The following is a 19734-nucleotide window of genomic DNA, read 5'->3' as shown; positions in this document are numbered from 1 at the left end:
AGTCAATACCTTGCTCTTTAAGCTGAAAAAAGTTCGAATTTTGTTCCAATTCTTTAAAAATGACCGCTTAATCACAAAGGCCGTTAATTAGAATAAATAGCTCTTGTGAAAGTACTAAGAAATCTTTGGCTTAAAGAGCGGGGTATTGACTACGGGGTGAACCCAATCATATATGTAATATTTTCTGTTCGTTTGAAGTTTCGATGTTGCTGCTATTGCAGTTGAAATACTTGTTTTCTTATATTAAATTTCTGATCTTTTAAATAATGCTGGGAAGTCCGGTGTCCCCTTCATAGCAATGTCCCTTCCCCATGAAAACTTCCTTCATGGAAAGATCCTCCCACATAACCCCCGACCCACCCCCCCCCACTACCAGGAAAAATCTCCCTGAAACCGTCTGTATACTTCCAAATAACCAATACTATATGTTAACATTGGGTAAAGTTCATAACTTTCAGCCCTCCCCCCAGGAATTTCGGGGGATTAAGTCATCCTAAAAGACATACTTATTATATTTTCGAACATGCTGAACAAAATGGCTATCTCAAAATTTTGATCAGGTGACTTTGGGAAAAAAAATTAGCGTGGGAGGGGGCCTAGTTGCCCTCCATTTTTTTTGGTCACTTAAAAAGGGCACTAGTACTTTTAATTTTCATTCCAATGAGCCCTCCCACGATATTATAGGACAACTGGGTCGATGCAATAACCTCTGGGAAAAAAAAAAAAAATAAAAAAAAAAATAAACACGCACCCGTGATCTTTCTTCTGGCAAAAAATGCAAAATTCCACATTTTTGTAGATGGGAGCTTGAAACCTCTACAGTAGGGTTCTCTGATACACTGAATATGATGGTGTTATTTTCATTAAGGTTCTATAACTTTTAGGGGGTCTTTCCTCCTTTTTTTGAAAATCAGCCAAATTTTCTCAGGCGCCAATTAAACTTAATGAAATTTATATATTTGAAATCAGCATTAAAATGTGATTCTTTTGATGTATCTATTTGTATCAAAATACCGTTTTCTAGAGTTTCGGTTACCATTGAGCCGGGTCGCTCCTTACTTACAGTTCGTTACCACGAACTGTTTGATATATATATATATATATATATATATATATATATATATATATATATATATATATATATATATACATATATATATATATATATATATATATATATATATATATATATATATATATATATATATATATATATATATATATATATATATATATATATATATATATATATATATATATATATATATATATATATATATATATATATATATATATATATATATATATATATATATATATCTATATATATATATATATATATATATATATATATATATATATATATATATATATATATATATATATATATATATATATATATATATATATATATATATATATATATATATATATATATATATATATATATATATATATATATATATATATATATATATATATATATATATGATTTCATATTTATATATAATTCCATTATAGGAGGATTAGAAGTAGAAGAACTGGATTCTCCAGTCGCACGATGTCGGCCAGCCGATGGCATTGAACATATTTGTGAAGCTACAAACTTCTCAAGGAAAGAAATTCAGTTGATGTACAGAACATTTAAACAGGTAGAAGCCCAAAATTAATACCCTAACTAAATCGAGGCAAATGTTTGCAATATATTCGGGCTCTTTGCAATCTTGGAAATTAGTTTTGTCAGGTGGATGAAATCTTTGGGAATGAAACTCATAAATCTTGCGCAGAGCTAAGTTACGAGTTTATTATCCAACATTATAGTCGTCTTTCAAGGATATTTTGGCTTTAAAAAAGAAATTAAATTTCGTCTTTTTGTTATGACACATCTTGAAGTTGTTCTTCTATATTTAGCACTATTTAATACCTTTATCCTTTCCAACTCTTACAGAAACTAGGACTACCGTTTATGGCAAACTTGATGGACGCAAAAGTCATCCACTAGGACAATCGGAACAGGCTCTCCGCATCGCGACCATAGAAACTGTTTTGCCACCTTCTGGTGGCACATACGGTTAAACATAGATCAATTAAGTCAGAGTAAAATATCACTCAATGGCAATAATTTCAAAAGTTGGCAAAATATATATAAAACAGCAATAGAGGCCAACAATTACTTGGACTGTATTTCTCTGACAAATAGACTACTGATAAAAATTTTCGAGTACCAAGAGATTTTCTTATGGGGCCTTATAGTCAGCAGAGATACCAAAATGCAATAGGTGTATTTTTCATTCCCAATTAATCTCATGCTTCAGCAAGTGAGCAAAACAAAGATTATTGAGGTTGGCCTGTTCGCAACTTTTGTTTCTAGTACCTTTAATCCCGACTTATATATTTGGAGCCGAGTACTTGTATTTAAGAACAAAATTTCAAAATGGACCCTCAATCTGAAACTAATAACCCTTACTGCTTTTTCTGTAAAAGTGTCTTTCACTTTTGAAATGGGTTTTTCGAAGTTTTTTTGTTCTCTAGATTTATTGGTCATTCAATTTGATCTATTTTCTAGAACAACTTTGTGTGAAAACTTTATTTCCGGTCACTTTAATCATAATGATGATTCTATGTAAGCTTTTTTGTCGATGTTTCAAAAATCTGTTTTTCTACGAAACCCAAACGACACTTAAGCTCCTTAAAAGGCTTGAGAGGCAGGGGAGTACAACTCAGATTTGCAAACCTTAATTAGCCATGTGATGTATTTTTTGCTGGTTTATTGTTGATATTACGACCGATAAAAAACTTTCTGCTCGAAATACAAATCATTTTCGGTAAAGCACAAAAGACTCTGTAGCCTTTAGAAGATTTAGGTCTTAAAGGTTGTTGTTTGGGATTGACGCGTCGACCAATCGGTCATACGTGTTCGTATCACTCGATTATTCTGTGCCTTCTGTAATCACTAGCTTGCTTGGGTGTCACTTCAGTCAATATTCATTGATCCTGATCAGGTATCACTTATTGTGCTATTAGTTGGGGGGTTATTCGCCTGCAGCAAATGCCTGCGTTGAAAAACGGGAATCAAAGTAATCCAGCTGTGCTTGTCATAAAACAATTAAAACACATTTACAACAGAATTAAAATAAATAATGCAAATATTCCACATTCCTGCTACATACGCCAAATATAAAAAAAACAAAGCTGATAAAACAGATAAAAAAAAAATATATACTAAGTGTGATGACTCTAAAATGAGCTAATATAGGGATAAAAAAAAGGTTGGTAGCTGTTTAGTTTGAATGATTAATAATTTAAATTTTTTGTTCATATTCTAATTAGCTTAGTCATGTATTTCAGTACTTATCAGCGTAATGAATGATCAAATAAATGCATTTTCAACTTAAAGTAAGGAGCAATATTAAAACTTCGAACGAACAAATATTATTCCGTAATTGAGCTCGGCTGCCTCTTCTTCAACTTTCGCCTTTTACACCAAAGCCTTAATGTTCTTTCTAAAGCACTTTTCATTCAAATTCGTCGGCCCTTGTGTTTGACTAATCTTTCTTAAAAAATTGTGACAAAAAGTTAAAAATGTAGCGTAAAGAGCAAAGATTGAGGAAGGGTCAGGGCCTCTAATGTGAACAATGGGCACAATGCATAGCTTCCAGCCCCGCCTCAACAGAAAATGGGGATTGTGTAATCTCCAAAGGTGTAGTTGTAAGACCTTCCAACTATGCTGAATGAAATGGCTATTTCGAAATTTTGATTTGGTGTTTTTGGGGAAAAGGAACATGAGAGGGGGATTAGTTGCCTTCCAATCTCTTTGGTCACTAAAAAAGGACTTTAAAACTTTCAATTTTCGAATGAGCTCCTCTGATATTCTTGGACCGTTGATTTAATACAATCACCTCTGGGAAAAAACATTTAAAACGCATATGTGAACTTTTTTTTGGTAGAAAATTCAAAATTCTATTTGAAATCTCTACAGTTGCGTTCTCTAATATGCTGAATTTCCTGAGTTCAATTAGGGTTCCTTGATCTTTGAGACGTACCCCCCCCCCTCCTATTTTCAAAAATCGGGCAAATTTGCTCAGTCTCACAGCTTTTGATGGGTAATATTAAACTTAATAGATTTTATGTATTTAGAATCGGCACAAAAAGAAAATTCTTTTGATGTATCTATTGTTACCAAAATTTTGCTGTTTTTTAAAGCTTCGGCTACTATTGGGCCGACTTCCCCCTAACTTACAGTTTGTTACTTTTACTAGTTCGTTGCAGCGAATTATTTTACATGATTTTTTTCTGCTTGTTTCGGGCTTCATTTATTCACTGATATTTTTTTTCGTTCTTTTAAATTTTGAATTATTATAGGACTTTATTTTCGTTCGTGTTAGGTTTTAACATAGCACTTTACTCTTCTTAGAATAACTTTTTTTCAATGACGTTCCTGTAATCAATGTTTGCTAGATTTTAATTGACATAGTTTTAATGTTGATTAGGATTATAGGTAGCCTAAATAGTTTTTATTATTTTTTTTTTGTTTTACAATCAAAATACTGAACTATAACTTAAATACTGTACAAGATATGAATATTCAATCAAATTTTTAATTTACCATAATATTGTAAAATTAATTTTGATAATATGCTGGGTTGATGGATAGAGGTATTATTGCATAAACTAATTAAAATCTATACAATTTATAGTCTTCTATAGGGCTGAAGCCATTCTGATGCATGTTCTAAAAGATACCCTAAATATAAACGCATCTTAATCAACAATTAAAAGAGCCTTTTATGATATTATGCTATTCATTTTATAGTATATGTTGCAATTTTTTGTTTTTTAAATAAATACATGTTTAGATTATTCATTGGAAAGACTTCTATTTTTTATCTTTAAAAAAAGGATAAATCAACTTTAAGAATCAATATAACCATATTTTTTTATCTTAATTTAGATTCTCTTGGTTCTGAAGTTTCAATTAAATACTCTGTAAGGCCTGTCAAACTAAAGCAGCTCAGCGTTAAAACAAAACAAAAAGAATTATTCTCACTAAGAATAGATGCAACCTCATTTTTGTTCTAAAATTTAATGTTCTAATTAAGGTCTCCTTGCTTCAATCTACTTACCCCAAAATTTTATATACATACCCTGAAAGCTGCTATCAGATTGGGGATAAAGCCAATCTAAGCCCATTTTGGGTGTCATAAATAAGCAGTAAACTTTTTTTTTAATAGCTTTTGTCTTCATTGTCCTTAGGCAATATTTTTATTGTCTTCGAGTTCCTTTTGTCTTTTTCTACATTGCAGGTAAGTCTAAGCCAATTCGAAAAAAAAATATTAACCCAGTTCCAGAAGTCACATACATACATAACCAATCTTCAAAATGTTTTTTGCTTTAATCCGGTCTACTTGGCCTTGTCTGCATGTTCTGTAAGTTACAAGTCTACAAAGAGCCTTCATAAAAATACACAGTACCCTTCACACAAGTAAATGCAAACGCTCGAAGGAGTTAATGGACAAAAGCAAAGAAAAACAAAAAGAAAAATCACCCAAGACTATGAAACAAAATTTTACTGCGATAATACGAAAGAAAAAATCATGACACAATAATACTAACCAGTGGAAACTCGTGGATTTTTCTACTTCGACTTATGAAACGGATAGAAAGCTCATCCATTTTCTCGCTTATTTAAAAAATATGGAATTTTTGTGAAACATAACGAGTTTCGGAACCATATGGGAATTCCCAATAAATATTTACAGTAACGGAAAAAATTTGAACGGATTTGTTCGTGCTAAATTTTATTCAACAAATTCCACAGAGGGGTTTCAAAAAATATGGGGTGGGAACTTGGCATTACATAAACGACCATGTGTTATTTTATCAAATTGACCTTTAGTACTTGCTAACATGCCGTAAGTCCTACGTAGTTTTTCTTTAAGAGCCGCAATAACTAAACTTTTAGTTGCTTTAATGGAATTCCCATGTCGAAGTCCGAGGTACTCAAACGTATCTTTTTGGACAACTGTCTCCACACATTCATTAAGAGCACGGCTTGGCAGTGAATTGTCGTTCAAAATGACGAATTCAGTCTTCGTTAACCCAATATCACCAAGAGCAGACGACATTGTATGAACAGTTTCTTTTAAAGATTCTAAATTATCACTTATTAAAACTAGGTCTCTTGTCACAGAACGCAATCCATGATTAAATATTGCTGATGACGGGGCTGATGACTAAATCTTGTTTAATACCTCTAGATATCTCTATCCGGGTTGTACCGGTAGCTAGCAACCTAGTAAGAGACGATCACGCATCATACTAAGAAATACGATAGCCTATAACTCTTAAAAATAGAGTCAGTTTGAAACACAAAGCATACTATTAGAATTGCCTCGTCCAAAACCCCTGTGAAGGAAACTTACAGCTCCTTGACTTGAATAAAGAAGAAAATCAGTGGCTTGAAAAACAAGATAATTTGCTTGAACTACGATATTCTGCATCGAAGGCATATCCTTTTTCTTTCTCTCCGTGCAGCTAGAGGGGTACTGGAACATCATAGAGATATGTTTAATGTCCCATTTTAAGGAAAACTGAAGTATTTAAAAAATTTAATTGGCAAAAATAAATCTTAAAAAATCGATTTTCTACGATAAACTGTTTTTTTGTTCAACACTGTAGTGGCAAATGGTAATAACATCATCTTGCATAGGAAGATAAAAATAGTATTTTCGAAATTATAAAAAAGGTCCCAAATATAGTTATATAAAATTCGGAAATTATTCTGAGGTCTTAACAAAAAATTAATTTGTGAATTGAAACTATATTAATTCTTTAAAATTTTAAAAAAGATAATGTTATTTCATCTCTCAGGTCAAAATTATTGTTGTCTCCTGAAACCAATTTTTTTGGCTTATCTCCTAAAGTGCAGATGTCTATAATGTTGTGCTATATTTCCATAGAAAAAAAAAAATCTAAATCAATTTTATGTTATTTTAGTTCTCAGTTCAGGATCACTAAAGTTATCATGAAAACTGCAAAAATAATTCTGCAGTTTGAGCAGTAGCTTTATTTGTTTAATTTAATCTGGATTGGAGCGGTAGCTAGCAACCTAGTAAGAGACAATCACATCCCATAGTAAATAGTTAAATAGCCCATTGCTCCTAAAACTAGAATCTGATAAAAAAATGAAATGCACTATTAGAACTGTATTGTGCAATACCACTACATAGAAAACTAACTATCCCTTGGCTTGAAAAACAAAGAAAATATATTGGCTTGAAAAACAAGAAAAGTTGCTTGAAATACGATATTCTGCATCGAAAGCAGGTTTGTTTTTTTCCGTTTTCTTCAGTGTAGCTCAAAGGGCTCTGGAAAATCACAGAGAGCTGTTTAATGGTCCATTTGAAAGGAAATTGAGGCATTTAAAAACCTTTCATAATTAACAAAAATAATTTTAAAAACAAAATAATTTTTTTACTAATAACGGGATTTTTCTATAATTCTTTAGTAGAAAATGTTATTAACATCTTCCTGTATACGAAAATCAAAATAGAATTTTTAACATTATAAAAAGCATGTAGATATAGTTATTTAAAAATAAAGTAATTTTTGGAGGGGTTGCAACAAAAGATCTGATTTGTCAACTGAAAATAGAATAATTCCTGAAAATTTTAAGTAAAATAATTTTATTTAGCTGCAAGCTGCAAAAATATTTATGATATCTGAGCAATAATTTAATTTTTAATTCAAGCTAAGAAAATACCTGAAAATTTTTAAATTAGTTTTTTTTGTTAGGTACTATACAAATAGGTTAGTTAGGTTAGTATTGCCTATACTAACTTTTATAGGCAACATAAATATAGTAAAGGCTTGTACAGTTGTATCTGAAGCCAATGTATCAAAAATTCCCTCCAACGGGAAATCGAACCCCGGTCACCCGTGTGACAAGCATTGTACAATCGGAGACTTCTGAAAAATAACTTACATATAAGACATGATAATAAACTCTTTAATACACTAAAAAATTATATAAGGAACAGACAAAACAAAAGATCAAAAGATTTTTGTTCAGATCAAAACAAAAAGTACACCATTAGAACCGCCTTGTCTGAAACCCCTGTATAGGAAACTTTCTGTCCCTTGGCTTGAACAGCAAGGGAAATATATTGGCTTGAAGATCAAGAAAAGTGGCGGCTACTACAACATTCTGCCTAAACGGCATATTTTTTTTCTTTCTTTTCCTCAGATAGCTTGGCACTGAAACATCGTAGAGAGTTTCTCAATGGCTCATTTTAAAGGAAATTTATTGGGTTAAAAATCTTTTGTAACTAATATAAATTATTCCTAAAAGAGAATAAATCTTTCTGCTAAAAACTGTATTTGTGGTGTCTTTTCATACTGCAGTCTTTTCAAAGATATTTCATTTTTGTAGATAAATCATTATCGTATACCAGCGGTAAGATTTGAACCCACGCCTCTGAAGAGACTGATGGCTAACACCAGTGCCTTGGACCACTCGGCCACGCTGCCTCTCATAACTATATATCTGAATCCAGGATACAGCAGTAGCTAGCAACCTAGTAAGAGACGATCAGTCCAATGCTAAGAAATATAAAAACCCAGAACTCCTAAAAGTAGAGTCAGATCATTACATTAAATTACACTAAAAGACGATCATTGGAATAGTTACTTGATTGTTTGAGGTTCGTCTCTTACTATTTCAAAGAAGAAAAAACCGTAGGCTTTTTCCTGTTTGTAATCAGTTTATTATCCGGGTTGCAACGGTAGCTAACAACTTACATAAAGGACCGATGTAGTTCATCATAATTATAATAATTACATTAAAAGACGATCAATCGAAGAACATACCATTGTATATATTGGACTTTGTTAGCTGCCCGATTCCTTGAAAAAAATCTTATTTGTCAACTTAAACTAGAATAATTCCTGAAAATTTTAAATAGAATAATTTTATTTAACTGCAAAGTGCAAAAATATTTATGGTGTCTGATCAATAATTTCCATTTTTAATGCAAACCAGAAATTACGATAAGGAACAAACTGTAACCCAAAGTCCTAAGTGCTAACCACTACGCCAAGAAATGTTCATATAAGAAATAATTTGACATAAAGAACCGATATATTTCGTCATAAATTGTATTTGACAATTAGTTTTTTTTCTACTATCATCCATTATTATGTAAAATGCAGTAATTTTGGGGTTTTTTTTTTTAACAAATCCGGGTTGCAGTGGTAGCTAGCAACTTAGTAAGAGACGATAACGTCCAATGTTAAGAAATATAATAGCCCATAACTCCTAAAAATAGTGCCAGATCAAAACAAAAGTAAAACATTAGAACCGCCATGTCTGAAACCCTTATATAGGAAACTTTCTGTACCTTGGCTAGAACAGCAAGGGAAATATATTGGCTGGAAAATCAAGAAAAGTGGCAGCTACTACAGCATTCTGCCTAAAGTGCATCTTCTTTTTTTTCTTTTCCACAGATAGCTTGGCACTGTAACATCGTAGAGAGTTGTTCAATGGCTCATTTTAAAGGAAATTAATGGGGTTAAAAACTGCATTTCTGATGTCTTTTCATACTACAGTCTTTTCCAATCCGGTTTGCAGAGGTATCTAGCAATCCGGGTTGCAGCGGTAGCTAGCAATTATATTAAAGAAAGAACTTCTGCCCAAAGTAAATGATAAATGTTCTAACTAAGATCCGGGTTGCAGCGGTAACTCATAGTAAAGATGTTTAAGGTAAAATACGAACTGTAAAGCCAATAAAGAGACTGAAACTTTGTAATAAAACCTAAGTTACCTAGAAACCACCATCATCTATTTGAAATTAATTTAAAATGTGGCTCCGGGTAAGGTTCGAACTCATGACCATAGAACTAAGAGACCTAGACTCTACCCACTGAGCTACCGAAGCTTGTGCGTTATTAAATTACATTAAGGACGTAACTGTAGCTCATAGTAACTGAAGTAATAAAAGAAATCATTATTTAGATGTTTATTTTAATTGTGTTGGTTAAGAAATCACCATAAGTAAAAATTTCTCATACAGAAAATTGAACTGGAGCCAACTGGGTGAGAGCCAGATAGCCTGACCACTAGACCATGTAGGATATATTAAAATATCTGATTAATGAGGTTTATGTTAAATAACAAATTATGGACTTAGTTAGCTGCCTGATTCTTTGAGGATCATCTCTTAATATTCCAAAGAAGAAAAAGCCGTAGGCTTTTTCCTGTTTGTAATCAGGTTTCTCTTCAAGTGATTTCTGGGTTGCAGCGGTAGCTAGCAACCTAGTAAGAGACGATAAATAACCCATGACTACTAAAAGTAGAGTCAGATCATATTGAGAAGTACAACATTAGAACCGGCTTCTCCAAAATCTCTATATAGGAAACTTACCGTCCCTTGGCTCAAACAACAAAGAAAATGTTTTGGCTTGAAAAGCGGCTGAAACCACGATATTCTGCATATACATCATGTTATATGTTTTTTCCGTTTTTTCTCCTCAGTTAGCTTGGCACTGGAAAATCAAAGAGAGCTGTATAATGGATCATTTTAAAGGAAATTGCTACTCTTGAAGTTAAAAAATAAAATGGTTTTAAAAATAAAATCAATTTTGACCAAAAACTGCATTTTCACGTACAAGCTTGATGAATAACGTTATAATCGTATAGGTTATGATCATATATGACGTAATAAGTGAATGCAATAATTATTCACGTCAATATATCGACAAGATAATAATATAAGAAATGCATAATTACAACAATCAATTTCGTACGAAAACTGCCTTTTTCTATAATTAATTAAAAAAAACTTTTTCCACAAAATACCTAAGTTTTTCAAAGAAAAGTAAAGAACTCCATTAAACCAAAAATGAGCAAAAATTAAATCAAATAATCTACCAAGCGTGAAAATACAGCAAATCAGCATAGATAAATAAATGAAAACCCAAAACCAACAGAAATTACAATAAATAACCGAGTCAATCTCAAAACGAGCAGAAATTAACACGAGTAGGGGCTACTTTTATAACTTCAATAAATCAAACAATATTAACATTTTGATTACTAAATATCAGTATATGTATATTAAACTGACAATGCCTATTCATTTGTATTTTTTTCAGTAAAGTGCGAATTATGTTCTGGCCTTGAAAAGGCATAGAGGTTTTGAGCCCTATTCATGTTAATTTCTACTGGTTTTGAGTTTGACTAGGTTGTTTATTCTGATTTCTGTTCGTTTTGGGTTTCATTTATTTATCGATGCTGATCTGTGGTAGTTTCACGCTTGATAGATTATTTTATTTTATTTTAGCTCATTTTTGGTTTAATGGAGTTCTTTACTTTTCTTTGAAAACTTATTTTGTGGAAAAATGTTTTTTTAATTAATTTCTGTTCGTTTTATGTTGACATAGTTTTTTAGGGAAAAAGAAAATAATACTTTAAATCTTTTCGTTTTTTTTAGACTTTATAGTTTGGTCTGCTATTTGTATGCTAAACAAAGATTTTCAGCAATTTTAAGGGCATACAGCCTTTTAAAAATCTTGACACAAATAGTAGTGTTTAATTTAGTTTCATACCTCCTCTAGTTGACCTGAAATAGAAAACTTGTTACCATTTGCCAAAAAAATCTGTTTAATTTCTTTGATAGCTTGGATAAACTTACACTATTTCGATTTGGTTAAATTTTAAGAGTAGAAACAGCCCCGAAAGTTTGAACATAATACCCTCAGTCTTTCTTGGGATATTACTGAGATGCCTTACTGGGAATTAGCATTAACATAGTACATTTTGATTTAAGCTTAAGGCAATATTTCGTTTTTAAACATATTGGGCAAATGAGAGGGTGGGCATGGAAGGAGGACTAGTTGCCTTCCAATCACTTTCGACTATTAAAAAGGGCAATAGCCCTTTCTATTTCAATCGAATGAGCCCTTTTCGAAGTTCCTACGACAACTCCTTCGATGCGAAGCGCCCTGGTCTAAAAACAAAAAAAATAATAATAATAGATTGTACCCAAATCGATCTTTCTTATAAAAATATCAAGCCTTCCAATGGCTTTTGACTATTAAAAAGGGCACTAGCCACTCCAATTTCCAATCGAATAAGCCCTTTTTAGTTTCTACGACAAAGCTTTCTATAAACATCTTATATGCCCCCAGGGCATAAATTACAACCCTTGCCCTGAGGGCTGTGACGGGGTTGTCATCCTCAAAGACCTAATTTCCAGAACTTTCATCTACGTTAAACAAAACGGCTATCTAAAAAATTTGATTGGATATGTTTGGGGAATTGGTGGGCTTGAGAGGGGCGTTAGTTGCTCTCTAATCACTTTCAACTATTAAAAAAGGCACTAACCCTTTAAATTTCCAATCGAATGAGCCCTTTTGAAGTTTCTACGAAAACGCTTTCAATAAAAACCTTATATGGCCCCAAGACAGAACTTACAACCCTTGCTCAGAGGGCGGGGGGTGGGGTTATCATCCTCTAAGATCTAATTTAGAGAACTTTCAACTACGTTAAAGAAAATGGCTATCTCAAAATTTTGATTGAATTTGTTTGGGGAAATGGTGGGCGTGAAAGGGGGATTAGTTGCCCTCCGATCACTTTCGACTATAAAAACGGGCACTAGCCATTTCAATTTCCAATCGAATGAGCCCTTTTTGAAGTTTTCACGACAGTATAAAAGCCTTATATGGCCCAGGGCATAGCTTAAAACCCTTGCACTGAAGACTGTGAGGGGGTTGTCATCCTCAAAGACATACTTTCTGGACCTTTCAGCTACATTGAACAAAATGGTTATCTCAAAATTTTGATTGGATGTGTTTGGGGAAATGGTGGGCGTGATAGGGAGGTTAGTTGCCTTCCAATCATTTTCGACTGTTAAAAAGGGCACTAGCCGTTCCAATTTCCAATCGAATGATTCCTTTTTGAATTTTCTACGACAACACCTTCTATAAAAAAAAAAACTTATATGCCCCCAGGGCAAAACTTACAACCCTTACCCTGACGGCTTTGGGGGATTGTCATCCTTAAAAACATAATTTCCGGACTTTTTAACTACGTCAAGCAAAATGGCTTTCTCAAAATTCTGATTGGATGTGTTTGGGGAAATGGCGGGTGTGAGAGGGGTGTTCGTTATCCTTCAATCACTTTCGACTATTAAAAAGGGCACAAGCCCTTCTAATTTCCAATCGAATGATCCCTTTTTGAAGTTTCTACAACATCACTATCTATAAAAACCTTATATGCCCCAAGGGCATAACTCAGAACCCTTGTTCCGAGGGCTCTGAGGGGGTTGTAATCTTCAAAGACCTAATTTCTAAAACTTTTAACTAGTTGAACAGAATGGCTATCTAAAAGTTTTGATTGGATATCTTTTGGGAAAAGGTTGGCTTGAGAGGGTGGTTAGTTGCCCTCAAGTCACTTTTGACTATTAAAAGGGGTATTACCCCTTTGAATTTCCAATCGAATGAGCCCTTTTTTAAGTTTCTACGACAAAACTTTCAATAAAAACCTTGCTTGCCCCCAGGGCACAACTTACAACCCTTACCCTGAGGACTGTGGGGGGGGGGGGAGGGGGAGTGTCATCCTCAAAGATATAACTTCCAGACCTTTCAACTACTTTGAACAAAATATCTATCTCAAAATTTTGATTGGATGTGTTTGGATAAATGGTGGGCGTGGAAGGGGTGTTAGTTGCCTTCCAATCACTTTCGAATATTAAAAAAGGCACTAGCCCTTTCAATTTCCAATCGAATGACCCCTTTTTGAAATTTCTACGGCAACGCTTTCCATAAAAACCTTATATGCCCCCTGGGCATAACTTACAACCATTGCCCTGAGGGCTGTGGAGGGTTGTCATCCTCAAAGACCTCATTTCCAGAACATTCACCTACGTTCAACAAAGTGGATATCTCAAAATTTTGATTGGATGTATTTAGGGAAATGGTGGGCGTGAGAGGGAGGTTAGTTGCCTTCCAATCACTTTCAACTATTAAAAAGGGCACTAGCCCTTTGAATTTCTAATCGAATGAGCCTTTTTTGAAGTTTTTACGACAACGCTTTCTGTAAAAATAACTTACAACCCTTGCCCTGAGGGCTTAGGGGGAGTGTCCTCCTCAAAAACATAATTTCTATCTGGAAATCAACTACGCTGAACAAAATGGCTATCTCAAAATTTTCATTGAATGTGTTGGGGAAATGGTTGGCGTGGAAGGGGTGTTAGTTGCCTTCCAATCACTTTCGACTATTAAAAATTGCACAAGCCACTCCAATTTCAAATCGAATGAGCCCTTTTTGAAGTTTCTACGACAACTCCTTCGATACAAAGTATCCTGGTCTAAAGACACAAATAATAATAAATAATAAATTGTGCCAACATCGTTCTTTACTTAGGCAGCGCAATTGCGCTGCCTTTGATCAGACAAAGAATAGATCAGATTAGACCTAGAACAGATCAGATCAGACCGATAACGGATCAGATCAGACCGAGAACAGATCAGATAAGACAAAGAATAGATTATATCAGACTGAGAACAGATCAGATCAGACCGAGAACAGATCATATCAGAGCGAGAACACATCAGATCAGACAGAGCAAGGATCCGATTAGACCAAGAACAAATCAGATCATACCAAGAACAGATCAGATCAGAGGGATAACAGATCAGATCAAACCGAAAACAGATCAGATCAGAGCAAGAACAGATCAGATAAGACCGAGATCAGATCAGACCAAGAACAGATCACATCAGACCGAGAGCAGATCAGATTTAACCAATAACATATCAGATCAGACCGAGAACAGATCAGATCATACCGATAACAGATCAGGTAAGACTGATAACAGATCAGATCAGACCAAGACCAGATCACATCAGCCCGAGAACCGATAAGATACAGATCAGATCAGACCGAGAACAGATCAGATCAGGCCAAGACAGATTGGATCAGACCAAGAGCAGATCTGACCAGACCGAGGACAGATCAGATCAGATCGAGAACAGTTTAGATCAGACCAAGAACAGCTCAGATAAGACCGCGAACTGATGAAATGAGATCGAGAACAGATCAGATCCGATCGAGAATATATCAGATCAGACAAAGAACAGAGCAGATCAGACTGAAAAATATCAGATCTGACTGACACCAGATCAGATGAGACCGAGAACAGATCAGATGAGACCGAGAACAGATCAGATCAAACCGAGAACAGATCAGATCCAGGTTTTATTTATTAGAACTATTTCAAGTTCTAGCTCACTTTTTAAGCGTCAAAAGATATTGGAGGGTAGCCAGCTTCCACCCAAAAAACTCTTTTTCCCAAATGCATCCAATAAAAATTTTAATATAGCCATTTTGTTAAAAATAGTTCAAAGATCATATAACAAAAATCCCGGTTTCAACACAACCCCCCAGGGCCCGGGGGCAGGCGTAATAAGTTTTGCCCTGGGGGCATATATGGGCCTTATGGAAGGGATGCTCGTATTAACTTCAAAGAGGGATAATTTGATTGGAAATTGAAATTTCTAGTTCAATTTTTAAGAGTCAAAAGAGATTGGAGGGTACCTCGCCCCCCCCCCCCCCAAGCCCTGTTTTACTCAAACCCATTCGATAAGAACTTTGATATAGTTTTTTTTTTAAATAGTTCAAAGACCACATAACGAAAACTCCGGGGTCGACACAGTCTGCCAGGGCTCGAGGGCAGGTGTTGTAAGTTATTCCCTGTGGGAATATATGGTTCTTATTGAAGGGATGCGCGTAAAAACTTCAGAGATGGCTCATTTGATTGGGAACTGAAAATTCTAGTTCATTTTTTAGAGTCAAAAGAGACTGGAGGGCAACTACCCCCCCCCCCACGCCCCTTTTCCCCCAAATGCATCCAATAAAAATTTTGAGATAGCAATTAAGTCAAAAATTACCCAGAAGTCAGATAAAAACTCAGGTGTCGTCACAACCCCCCAAGGCTTGGGGCAGGCGTTTTAAGTCATGCCCTGGGGCATATATGGATCGTATGAAAAGGATGCTCGTATAAACTTCAGAGAGGGCTCATTTGATTGGAAATTGAATGTTCGGGCTAACTTTTTAATAGTCAAAAGAGACCTGAGGGCAGCTAGCCCTCCCCCACGCCTACTTTTTCCAAACCCATCTGATGAAAATTTTGAGATAGAAATTTTTTTAAAAATAGTTTAAAGGTCGGCTAAGAAAACATCCCAGGGCCCAGGGAAAGGCGTTCTAAGTTATGCCCTAAGGGCATCTATGGTTCTTATGAAAGGAATGCTCGTATAAACTTCATAGAGGGCTCATTTGATTGGAAATTGAAAGTTCTAGTTCACTTTTTAAGAGTCAAGAGAGTTAAGGGCAACTAGCCCCCCCCCACGCTCTTTTTTCCCCAAACCCATCCGCTACAAATTTTGAGATAGCCAGTTTTTTGGAAATTGTTCAAAAATTAGATAACAAAAACTCCCCCCAAGGCCCGGGGGATAGGCGTTGTAAGTGTTGTCCTGGGGGCGTATATTGTTCTTATTAAAGGGATGCTAATATAAACTTCAGAGGGGTTTCATTTGATTGGAAATTGAAAGTTCCAATTCAATTTTTAAAAGTCAAAAGATATCTGAGGGCAATTAGCCCCCCCCCCATACAACCTTTTTTCCCCAAGCCCATCCGATAAAATTTTTATATTAGATATTTCACCAAAATAGTTCAAAGGTCACATAAGAAAAATTGCTATGTCGACACAACCCGCCAGGGCCCGGAGGTGGGCGTTATGAGTAATGCTTTAGGGGAATATATAGTTCTTATGGAAGGGAGGCTCGTATAAACTTCGGAGAGGGCTTATTTGATTGGAGATTGAAAATTCTTGTTCATTTTTTTAGAGTCAAAAGAGATCGGAGGGCAACTAGCCCCCCTCCTCCACACCCTAGATGCATCAGATAAAAATTTTGATATGGATATTTTGTTAAAAATAGTTCAAAGTTCTGATAACAAAAAACTCCGGTGTCAACACATCCCCCCAGGGCCGTGGGGGTAGGCGTTTTAAGGTATGCCCTGGGGCATATATGGCTGTTATGGCAGGGATGGTCGTATAAACTTCCTAGAGCGCTCATTTGATTGGAAATTGAAAGTTGTAATTCACTTTTTAAAAGTAAAAAGTTATTGGAGGGCAGCTAGCCTCCCGCCACACTCCATTTATTTTTTTTCCAGAGGCACTTCATATAGAAGGGGTCGTCGTATCAAATTCAGAAAGGGCTCATTCGATTGGAAATCGAGAGTTCTAGTGCCCTTTTTAGAGTCAAAAGTGATCGGAGGACATCTGCCCCTCCCCCCAAGCACTTTTTCCCCAAATACATCTGATAAAAAATTTGAGGTAGCCCTTTTATTAAAAATAGTTCCAAGATCATATAACAAAACTCCTTTTCGTATAGCCATTTCGTTAAAAATAGTTCAAAGGTCAGATAAGAAAAACTCCTGTGTCGACACAACCCTCTCCCCTCCTCAGGGCCCGGAGAAGACGTTGTAAGTATTGCTCTGGAGGCATATATGGTTCTAATGGAAGGTGTACTCACATAAACTTCGGAGGCCTCATAAGATTGGCGCTTCTGCACTGCGTATTGGCGCTTTACTGAAAATTAAATTTAAAAAAAAAAGTTTTTTAAACTGAAAGTAAGGAGCGACATTAAAACTTAAAACTACATTAATTTTTTCTTTATATTACACGGGCTTTCCCATCATAAACGAATCTATAATTTATATATTTTTTTTTTTTTTTTAAAAAAATAGTTCTTTTAGACAGATTAAACCTTTAGCTTACCAAGCGCGGCGGTGAGTAGGGGACAGTCCCTTTCATATAGGGAATAATTTCTGTTCGTTTTAAGTTTTAATGTCGCTCCTTACTTTCAATTTAAATAACTTGTTTTTTTTTATTTAATTTCTGATCGTTTTTTAGTTATTGCAGCTTTTATTTGCATAAAAATTTTACTTTTCTTTTGCTAAATGGATGTCTTTACAAATTAACTTACGTAACTAACTTCTATATTCGTATATTTTTCTTCTGGCAAAAAATACAAAGTTGCAGATTTTTGCAGATATGAGCTTGAAACCTATGTAATAGGGTTTTCTGATACGCTGAATCTGACGGTGTGATTTTCATTAAAATTCTTTCACTTGTAGGGGATGTTTCCCCCTCTTTAAAAAATCAAGCAAATTTTCTCAGGCTCGTAGCCTTTGATGAGTAATACTAAACTTAATAAAATTTACATATTTAGAATCAGCATTGTAAACAAATTATTTTTATACATTTGTTGCCATCAAATTCCGCTTTCAAAAGTTTTGATTACTATTGAGCCGTATTGCTTGTTTTTTTTATTGTTTTTTTTTATTACGTATATGTTATAAAGTATACGAGGGGGGTCTAGCCGTAGTCAATAACAAGCTCATTACGTTAAAAGTTAAAAAAAAAATTGATTAAAAAAACCCAGAATCACAAATGCCCTTTAATTAGAATAGATAGCTCTTTTGAAAGCACTAAAAAAAACTGTAGCGTAAAGAGCGAGGTATCGACTTGGGGGAGAACCTCCTCACATACGTTATAATTTCTGTTTGTTTTAAGTTCTAATATTCCTTCTTACATTTCAGTTGAAAAAACTTGTTTTTTTTTATTTAATTTCTGATCGTTTTTTAAATAATGCTTGGAAATCCGGCGCCCCCTTCATAGAAATGTCCCTTACCCAAAAGAAAAATCCTCCACGGAAATATTCTCCAGAGTAACCCCTCCTCTAGCCCCCCCCCTCCAGAAAAAATCCTTCCTGAAAATGGTTGTATACTTCCCAATAACCAATAAATAATGCTGGCAAGTCCGGCGCCCCCTTCATGCCAATTTCCCTTCCCCCATGAAAACTTCCTTCATGAACAGATCCTCCAACATAACCCCCGACCCACCCTTCCCGCCCACTACCAGAAAAAAAACCTCCTGAAAACTTCTGTATACTTCCGAATAACCAATACTATATGTTAACATTGGGTAAAGTTCATAACTTTTAGCCCTCCCTCTGGGTACTTCGGGGGATTAAGTCATCCTAAAAGACATATTTATCATATTTTCGAACCTGCTGAACAAAATGGCTATCTCAAAATTTTGATCGGGTGAATTTGGGAAAAAATAAGCGTGGGAGAGAGCCTATTTGCCCTCCATTTTTTTTTGGTCTCTTAAAAAGGGAACTAAAGCTTTTAATTTCCGTTCCAATGAGCCCTCCCACGATATTCTAGGACCACTGGGTCGATACGATCACCCCTGGGGGAAAACAAAACAAACAAAAAAAAACAAATAAACACGCATCCGTGATCTTTCTTCTGGCAAAAAATGTAAAATTCCACATTTTTGTAGATAGGAGCTTGAAACCTCTATAGTAGGGTTCTCTGATACGCTGAATACGATGGTGTGATTTTCATTATGGTTCTATAGCTTTTAGGGGGTGTTTCCGCCTTTTTCTGAAAATCAGCCAAATTTTCTCTGGCGCGTAACTTTTGATGAATAGCCCTAAACTTGATGAAAGTTATATATTTGAAATCAGCATTGAAATCTAATTCTTTTGATGTATCTACTGGTATCAAAAACCCGTTTTTTAAAGTTTTGGTTACTATTGAGCCGGGTCGCTCCTTACTTACAGTTCGTTACCACGAACTGTTTGACTATATGCGTCTTGAACGGT

At 34.7% G+C, this 19734-nt stretch overlaps 1 protein-coding gene across 1 annotated transcript in view; it reads left to right on the top strand.

The window, feature by feature from the left end:
• The window catches only part of LOC148950516 (A-type potassium channel modulatory protein KCNIP1-like), a 185604-nt gene that overhangs the window by 5433 nt on the left and 160437 nt on the right, over positions 1-19734 (top strand). Inside the window, exon 2 of the mRNA XM_089091885.1 lies at positions 1522-1652. Within this exon, the coding sequence (XP_088948011.1) occupies positions 1522-1652 (131 nt within the window). The remainder of the gene's footprint in view (positions 1-1521; positions 1653-19734) is intronic.

Source organism: Artemia sp. Qi Xiang Cuo, chromosome 7 (genome assembly GCF_049724085.1).
Source record: "Artemia sp. Qi Xiang Cuo chromosome 7, ASM4972408v1, whole genome shotgun sequence".
In the NCBI taxonomy this organism is placed as follows: Eukaryota; Metazoa; Arthropoda; class Branchiopoda; order Anostraca; family Artemiidae; genus Artemia; species Artemia sp. Qi Xiang Cuo.
This window is presented reverse-complemented; position numbering and strand designations above follow the sequence as displayed.